At 59.7% G+C, this 8,845-nt stretch overlaps 1 protein-coding gene across 2 annotated transcripts in view; it reads right to left on the reverse strand.

Moving 5' to 3' along the window:
• Positions 1-1,325: 1,325 nt before the first annotated feature.
• Positions 1,326-8,845, reverse strand: part of MYRF (myelin regulatory factor) — a 50,350-nt gene continuing 42,830 nt past the window's right edge. The window contains exons 15-27 of one of the 2 annotated variants that reach the window (XM_027858916.1): positions 8,349-8,509; positions 8,183-8,255; positions 7,976-8,064; positions 7,579-7,647; positions 7,005-7,085; positions 6,537-6,622; positions 5,726-5,881; positions 5,376-5,627; positions 5,101-5,188; positions 4,881-4,955; positions 4,677-4,782; positions 1,700-1,774; positions 1,326-1,418 (exon numbers count right to left, since the gene is read on the reverse strand). In XM_027858916.1, coding sequence (XP_027714717.1) covers positions 1,338-1,418; positions 1,700-1,774; positions 4,677-4,782; positions 4,881-4,955; positions 5,101-5,188; positions 5,376-5,627; positions 5,726-5,881; positions 6,537-6,622; positions 7,005-7,085; positions 7,579-7,647; positions 7,976-8,064; positions 8,183-8,255; positions 8,349-8,509 — 1,392 coding nt within the window. In that variant the 3' untranslated portion in view covers positions 1,326-1,337. The remainder of the gene's footprint in view (positions 1,419-1,699; positions 1,775-4,676; positions 4,783-4,880; positions 4,956-5,100; positions 5,189-5,375; positions 5,628-5,725; positions 5,882-6,536; positions 6,623-7,004; positions 7,086-7,578; positions 7,648-7,975; positions 8,065-8,182; positions 8,256-8,348; positions 8,510-8,845) is intronic. The other variant, XM_027858917.1, reaches the window with a different exon arrangement.

An 8,845-nucleotide genomic window follows, 5' to 3' on the forward strand; every position in this document is an offset into this window, starting at 1 on the left:
TCCTATATGGAGGGTAACTTCAATCTTATGCCAGGAGACACTAGCCAGGCCCCTGGGGACTAGAGGTCCTTGCTGATACCTGCCTCCCTCGTGTGCCCCCAAACCACCCATCCCTGGGCTAAGCGCTTTGAGATCCCTAAGTGCAAAGGCATTCTTGAGAGACAGCTCCTGCTGCGAAATCCTCCAGTTAACCAGGTGTGAGGCGTCTGGAGGAGAGGAAGGAGAATGGGGTGCTGTGTTCCCTTCCCTCCTGTTTGCGATAAGGGCAGCGGGGGCCCCTCCCAGGATGAAGGGAAGCAGTGTAGCGGCCACATGCCCCCCACGTCCAGCTTTGGGAGTCTTGGGCAAGATGGCCAGCAGCTGGGGGGAGAGAGGGCAGCTTTGGCAGTGGAAGGCTTTGGGCCGGGCAGAGCTCAGGACACATGGCCCTGATGGACACAGGGCCCTGGGGGGTCTCCCTGCTTCCTCATACCCAGGTCTGCCCGAGTCCAAGTGCATTTGAGAAATCAGCTCCTAAGAGCGTAACAGAATGAACAGTTAACTGCACCCCAGGGGCTGTGGCCATCTCTCCCGCTCCCCTCCCACCCTCCTCATCTGCTAAACAGAAACTCATGGGACCACAGCAGTGACCGACGGGTGGGGTTCAGATATGGCCAGGCCACGTCCTGGCGTCCAACTGGAGGATTCTCAGGCACGCTCCCTCCTTGTCCTCCCCCTCTCGACCTTAACCCTTGCTGCTTAACACGTGGCGGGCAGGACGAGGGGGTGTAAGCAGCTCACCCTGGGGTGACCCATCCTGACAGCCAAGAAACCCCTTTCAGGCTTAAAGCTCGGTCATCTGCCCTAGTCCTCACAGGACTCTGGACCAATGCCAGGGACAGGGGCAGGAGGAAATCTCGGGTCATCTGGGGTGGGATAGGGGGTGGGTCAGAAAAGTGAGGCCTCCCTGACGGTCACATTCGAACTGCCACCATGAACTGGTCCAGCCCCGGGAAAGTCTGCAGGCTGCAGGCAGGCCAGACGGTGCTAGGCCCTTCTCTGGGACAGCAGCGGGGGCAGACAGGCTTCAGGGACAGTAACTCCAGTGTACGGACGTCCAGTTTCTCCAGCCCCAGCCTTAGTCTCTGCAGCAGGAATTCCAGTGTGCGCCCTGAGACCTCCAGTGTGAGACGGGCCGAGCACACGACGGCCCTGACAGGCGGCGGCGGTGCAGGGTCACCCCCGCCCCTGCCCTGCTCCAGTGTAACATGGTCACATCCAGTGTGGGAGAAGAGAACCCGCCTCGAGGGGCCCCGGGGTCCTCGGGGTGGGGGCCCCTTGGGGCGTGGGGGCCCAGCTCAGTCACACAGGCGGGAGAAGTGGAAGAAATAGTCTGTGACGGCCTGGGTGGGCGCTTCCAAGCTGCAGTTGGCCTGACCCTGGGGAGGAAGGGCAGGGGGATGGGGCTGAACTCATCTTCCCGCAGACCGCCTGGCTGGCCCCCGAGCAGGCACTGCGGGCTTTCTGTCCCCTCCAATCCCCAGCACCATTTTAGCAACATTCAGCTCAAGTATTAATTAAGCACCTGCTGTCTGCTGAGGCCCGGGCACAGCCCTTTTTGAATTGGGGGGGGGCCTCTCGTGAGACTTGGAGTTTGGATATTAACTCCCCCCCCATACCTCCCGTTTGTGTCTGGGCCGGGGAGGGGGCCGATACTCACCAGCAGGGCCACTCGGAAATGGTACACGAAGTCCTGGAATGACAAGATGGCCACGGGCCACTGGTGGGAGGTACCCTGGGGAGAAGGGGTGGAGAGAGTGAGGGGCAGCCCAGGAACGCCCCACCCTGGGATCCTGGCCTGACCCCTCACACCTCCAGTCCAGCCGCGTCTCTGGAAAGCATACAGGGGACACTGAGGCCACCCAATACACCAGAGACTGAGGGAGACTGAGAGCTGGCAGTGACAATGGCGGCCCACCCATCAAGCCAGCATTTATTAAGCACCCACTGTATGCCAGGCACTGTGCTAAATCCTGGGGACCCAAAGACAAAGAAGGACCTCCGAGGCGTCTACACAAGCTGAAGACAATGGCCATGGCTACAGGGCTGGGAGGCCCAGCAGGCCCAGGAGAGCCTCACAACATCCCTGCTGTTCTTGGCCCCGTTTGACAGATGAGCAAATGGAGGCTGATAGAGTCACAGCGTTGGGAAGCAGCGAGGGCAGAATTTGAATTCAGATCTTCCTGACTCCAAGCCCAGCGCTTATGCACTGAGCCACCCAGCTACCCCAAAATACAGAGAATCCATACGGACCAAAGCAGACGGGAAGAGAGGGCGAGGGAGCATCAGGAAAAGGGAGCTCCGCGGAAGGCATCCTAGGCATGGGGGACGGCCAGGGCAAAGATGGGGCCAAGGGAGGGAAGGAAAGGGGAATAAGCATCTATTAAGCGCCTACTGTGTGCCAGGCCCTGAACGAAGTGCAATCATTATTTCATTTGATCCTCAACAATCTGGGAGGTAGGGGGTGTTACCTCTATTTTACAATTGAGGGAACCGAGGCAGACAAAGGTTCTAAGTGATCTGCCCAAGGCCAGGTAGGTGGCACAATGGATAGAGTGCTGGGCCTGCAGTCAGGAAGACTCATCTTCCTGAGTTCAAATCTGGCCTCAGACACTTCCTAGCTGTGTGACCCTGGGCAAGTCACTTCACCCTGTCTGCCTCAGTTTCCTCATCTGTCAAGTGAGCTGGAGAAGGAAATGGCAAACCACTCCAAGATCTTTGCCAAGAAAACCCCACATGGGGCCACAAAGAGTCAGACACGACTGAAAGGACAAAATAAGATCACATAGCTAGTAAGTGCCTGAGGCTGGATTTGAACTCAGGTCTTCCTGACTCCAGGCCCAGCACTCTACCCAGCGACTTCAGAGGAAACAGGAGATGGAGTGATGGAGGTCAGTTTGGCTGGCTCTCAGCGTAGAAATGGGTCTGTGTGTGAGGCTGGAGGCAACAGGAAATGACCCATCTCGGGCGCTCTGGCTTCCTGGGTGCTCGCAGCAGGGGGGCCCTGCCTGGGGAGGGCAGGAGGGCCCACTCACACCTGTGACCTGCCAGCTCTTCACAGAGACCCGGCCCTCTACCCTGTGGGCCTACGGGACTCCAAGTCCCCTGAGGGCAGGCGCAGTCTCCCTGCACAGGCTAGGACAGAGCCAGATTGGCTGGAGAATGTCCAGAAGAGGCCGAACGGGGGCCCAGGGCCTCAAGCTCAGGCCACGTGAGGATCAGGGAAAGGAAATGGGGACATTTCCCCTGGAGGAGGGAAAATTCACCTCTGGCGAAGAAGGGCCAGACGTCCTGGCCACCACAAACACCAGCCAACCCCCTGCCCCATGGGCAGCTAGGCCCGAGAGCCCCAAGACCCACAGCCCCGCTCGGCCGCCCGTCTGGGGACGGGCCTGTCCACCCCACCCCTCCGCAGAAGGCCCACAGGAGGCAATGCATGCCCCCAGAGGTCTCAGATCCCATCACATGGTTCCGCGTGGGAAATACCTGGTTTGATCAAAGGAAGTGGCGTTAAAGAAAATAGTAATGATAATGGTAATAGCTAACATTAACGCAGCACCTACTACGCGCCAGGCATTCTGCCAAGGGCTTTACATAGACTGTCTCATTTGATCCTCACAACAACCATGAAAGGCGGGCGCTATCGTGATCCCCATGAGGAAACTGAAACAGACAGAGGGTTAGTGACTGACCCAGGGTCACACAGCCAGGAAGTGTCTAAGGCTGGATTTGAACTCAGATCTTCCTGACTCTGCCAGGTCCAATGTTCTATCCACTGGGCCACCTAGCTGCCCCCTACTAAACGCACTATTATCAGGATTGCCGCTGTACCCTAAGGACTGCTGGGCCTTTCCGTTTGACTTGACAATCTGTGTGTTGTTTTCAGCAGCACGGTGTGCAGGGCGCTGGGCCTGGAGTCAGGAAGACTCCTCCTCGTGAGTTCGAATCTGGCCTGAGACGTTTCCTAGCTGTGTGACCCTGGGCAAGTCACCTAACCCTGTTTGCCTCAGCTTCCTCATCTGTCAAATGAACTGGAGAAGGAAATGGCAAACCACTCCAGTGTCTTTGTCAAGAGAACCCCCCAAAGGGGGCCTAACCCTAAGAGTCAGAACTGAAAACAACTGAACACAACCACCTCCTTTAGAATGTGAGCTCCTTGAGGCCTCCTTCTATCCCCAGGGCTTGGCCCAGTGCTCTTCACGTAGTAAGTGCTTTTCCATTCATTCATGCATTCATTCATTCATTCATTCATTCATTCATTCATTCATCAAGTCATCCTGACACACAACCTCTATGTCCCACTTCCAAGTCTTTGCCTAGGCTGTGTCCCTTTGCTTGGCAAATGCTCTCACTTCCCCTCAACCTCTTCAGTCAATTTCCTACTTTCTTCTCCTATAGAATGGAAGTTTCGTGAGGCCAGGGACAGCTTCCTCTCTGCCTCTGTCTCCCTCCGGCCTGGCTCAATACCCAGCGCACGGCAGGTGTTTCAGAACGCTTGCTTGCTTTGCTGAGGGCCCAAATGCCCAAGTTGCTCATCAGTACTCCAGGGACGGCCATGCTCTCCATCTCGCTTCCCAGGCCTCCCTCAGCCCTGCCCGAGCCCCCTCTGCTCCGGGGGTCCCAGGGCCAGCCCCTACCTGGGTGTCACTGTGGACGTGGAGGCTGTGGGGAAAGCTGCCCTGCTCACACGGGTTCTCCTGAGACACCAGGCTGCAGAATGTCACCGAGACAGGGGAGCTGGAGCTGGGGAAGACAGTGGGAGCAGGAGGGGAGGTTGAACCCCGGCCGGCCAGGCCCCCCCACTCGCGCCCCTCCCCCTACCTGGACCCCCAGGCACATACTTCATCTGCAGGGTCACGCTGAGGTGGAGGGGGGTGTTGCTGCTGATGGGGATGCGGTAGGTGAAGTTCCCTGGCCTGCGGGAAGGACAAATGCTGGCCAGTGAACCGCCCACCCCACTCCTCTTCCCAGTCTGGGATGGCCATCCCTCTGGGGGGCCTCAGGCGGTCCGCCCCCCACCACTGGGAGAAGCCGGATCCCTCAGGGAGCACCTCTGCTCACCTGCAGGTGTCACCTGGAGCACAGTACTGGGACGTGATGGGCAGAGAGTTCTCCAGGACCTGGATAGAGCTCAGGGTGGGCCGTGCTCCTGCAGGGACAGAGCAGGAAGGGCCAGGGCCGGCCTCAGGCAACCGGCCAGGGGCAGGGCTCCCCTGACTTCCTGGGGTTTGGAGGCCCGCTGAGGATCCCTCCCGTCACTGAAACGAGGGATGAGAGGGAAGGGAAACAGGAGGTCAGCTCACTTGATCAAGGGACATGCCGGCCCGCATCCTTACCGAGCGGGCCGTCGGAGCGGGTAGGCGGGGGCATGGCAGGGCTCAGCAGGGGGGCCCTGCGGCGGGCGCGGGCGGGGATAGATAGGTTGGGGCTGTTCTTGGCCTTGCCCTGCACGCCAGTGAAGGGGGCTGAGGGGCTGGCTGGGGGCTCCAGGCTCTTGGGGGGCTTGACGTGGGCGATCCCGTTGGCCGAAAGGCCCCAAGACTTGGCTCTGATGCTGGTGACCGGCAGCAGCGAGGTCTGGCTCGGGCCTGTGGAGAGGGAGAAGGTAGGCTGAGGGCACCCCAGAAGGGATGGAAGGCAGAGCCCTGCCCTCCTCCCCCTGCCCCTCCCCCACTTCCAGCCATACCTGAGCGGTTGGCAGTGGGGCTGGGGGCAGGGCTCTGGCCAGAGGAGGGGCTCGGGGTGGGCAGGGAGCAGCAAACGACGGGACAGGGTGGACTGAGGCACAGGTCCAAGTGACGGACAGTGAGGGCGGGGGCAGAGTCTGGCAGGCCAGTGGCAGCTGGGAGATGAGGCAGGAGAGATGGGAGATGAGTCAGGCTGAGGCATCAGAGTGATGATAATACCAACTAACGCTTACAGAGCACCTACTGTGTGCCAGGCACTGTGCTAAGCACTTACAAATATTATCTCACTTCATTCAATAAACATTTATAGAGCACCTACTATGTGCCAGGTGCTGTGCTAAGCACTTACAAATATTATCTCACTTCATTCATTCAATAAACATTTAGAGAGCACCTACTGCGTGCCAGGCGCTGTGCTAAGCACTTACAAATATTATCTCATTCCATTCATTCCATAAACATTTATTAAACATCTACTATATGCCAGGCACTGTGCTAAGCAATTTACAAATATCTCATTTCATTCATTGAATAAACATTAAGCACCGACTATGTGCCAGGCATTTTGATTCTTACAACGACCCTGGTAGGCAGGTGCTATTATGATCCCCATGTTTACAGATGCACAAACTGAGGCAGGCAGTGGTTCAGTGACCAGACACAGCCAGGACGTGTCTGAGGCTGCGTCTGAACTCGGGTCTTCCTGATGCCAGGCACTCAGCTGTCCAGCCCCCACGTTAGCCTGGCCCCCGGCCCTTGGACTCTAGCCAGCCCCTCTGTCTCTCCTGTAAGGGGGGAGGGGGAACGCACCGGGCTGGGAGGAGGGCTGGGGGCCTGGAGGGCTGCTGGAGGCTGGGGACTGGCGGAGTTGAGTGGTCCCGTAGCTTTGACTCGACCTGCCATGGGAACACAGGGGCTGAGCTTGAACGCCCAACAGCGGTGAGAGAGAGAAAAGACGGGACAGTGCCGAGTTAGGGAAGATTAGGAAAAACAGGAGAGGCCAAGGTGCGATGAGACAGCAGCGGGCGGCTGGAGACGTCCAGCCCGGAAGGGACCTTTGAGGCTCTGCATTCAACTCTCTGACTTGATAGCGGAAGCGGGAAGTGGGGGGGCGGGGCAGAGTCAGGATCTGAATCCAGGGCTTTGCCCTAGCTGGGCTGGAGAGGAAAACAAAGGGGTGGGAAGCAGGGGCGGGAGGACGGATGGAGAAGCTGGATGAAGGGGTGCCCGGCATGCTGGGGCTGGGGGGATACAACAAAGGCAGAGACAGTCACGTACCATGGACACAGGGCCACACTCTCCCCGGGGTCCCGGGGCCGGAGGAGGGCCAGAAGACAGGAAGCAGACACAGCGAAAGAGCTAAGGACAAGTGGAGGGGGAGGGGGAGGTAGGGCGAGGAGGAGAAACAGGAGACACACATCAGCAAAGGCCCCCCAAGAAGAACTGGGGAGAGAAGAGTCAGAGACACCCCTCCCCCAGGCCCCAGGGCCTGGCCCAAAGGAGGCGGGGGGGGGGGGAGAGGGGGGGGCTTCATGTAGAAAGACCAGAGACAGAATGGAGCCCAGGGCGGGGGTCCAGGTGCTTTTCTGCCCTCCTCCCACCAGGCCTCAGTTTCCCCCTCTCATCAGTGATACTTACCCTAAGAGATCTGCCAAGGAAAAGCTGGCTGTGGCCCCCTGAGCCCCCAACCCACATGGTCCCCTCTGTAAAGCTGCCCCGACAGGCCACACCCCCCCCAGCCCCCCACCTCCGGCTTTGTAAGCTTCCTTCAGCAAGCCGGACTGGGGCCCACCGCCCACATGGGCTGTCCCTCTCCACCCAGTTACCGGCTTCGGGCCCCAAGGGGACCTACCCATCCATGCCCACTAGATCTTCCTCGTTCCGAAGGCTGAGCACATACAGCGTCGACATGGACACCACGCTGGCGATCAGAGACGGAAGAAGGAGAGCCGTCAGCTGTGGAGTCCTCCCCCCCCACCTGGCCAGTCCTCCCCTCCCAAAGCTGGATCCAAGACACCCGTCCCTTTGTGCGCATGCCCCACCCGGACCCTCGGGCCAGCCAAGGCCGTGATCAGAAGGAGAGTGTCCACCAGGGAGGACAGCGTGGCCTGGGCCAGGCAGCCCCCCGTGGGTGCAGCCGCCCTCAGAAACCCTGGGACGGTGGATCAGAGGCAGGCCCTCCCCTCAGATCAGGGCCCTGCCGGAGGCCATCCGTCCCAGAATACCCCGCTGTCGCCCTCGGCCGTCACCTGAAGGCCATGACCACCACCAGGGCAATGATGGTCCCCTGCAGGAAGCGCTGGCTGATGCAGGCCTGGTCCGGCACCACGGAGGGCGACTGCAGGGGAAAGACACCGAGACCCAGAGAGATGAGGATTCCAGAGCAGGGTGCCCCTCGGGGGGGGGCTCCGGGAGGGGCGTGGGAGAGCCCCGATCCCCCCTCCCAGACCCTTCACCTTGCTGGTCATCTTAGGGGGACGCTTCTTGTGGGGGACACTCCCGGCTCGGCTGAACTGGCTGTCTGCTTGGCTGCGGCGAGAGGGGCTGGGTCAGAAGGAGCCGGACGAGGACGGCGCCCGCCCCCCCCAGCCCCGACCCCGCCGGCGCCCCGCAGAGGCCCACCTGAAGGCGCCCGAGCTGCCCGTGGACTTCATGCTGTCCAGCCGGCGCAGCTTGGCCAGCTTGTGGCTCCAGCGCTCCAGCTCATCGATGCGCGTCTCCAGGTTGTCCGTCAGCTTGCAGAGCTCCTTCACGGCCCCCACGTTCTCCATGAAGATCCGCTCCTGCCCAGAGACACGCAGAAACCCATGCACGCCGGGCGGGCGGGTGCCCGCCCTGGCTGGGGCTTATCCCCTAATGCCCTCCCTCGTGGGGGGCCGACCCAGGCAGGTTCAGACCACAGCTCTGTCAATGACTGGTCAAGTCACCTAACCTCTGTGCCTCAGTTTCCTCATCTGTAAAATGAGGGGGCTGGCCACCATGTGGTCTCCATGTCCCCTATTTTAAGGTCTCCTCCAGTTCTGACATTCAAAGTTCTATATTCTAAGGCTCCTCTCAGCTCTGACACTCCATGTTCTAAGGTTCCTCCCAGCTCTGACTTTCCACATTCTAAGCACCCA

This window comes from Vombatus ursinus, unplaced genomic scaffold, assembly GCF_900497805.2.
Source record: "Vombatus ursinus unplaced genomic scaffold, bare-nosed wombat genome assembly UNPS02013931.1, whole genome shotgun sequence".
In the NCBI taxonomy this organism is placed as follows: Eukaryota; Metazoa; Chordata; class Mammalia; order Diprotodontia; family Vombatidae; genus Vombatus; species Vombatus ursinus.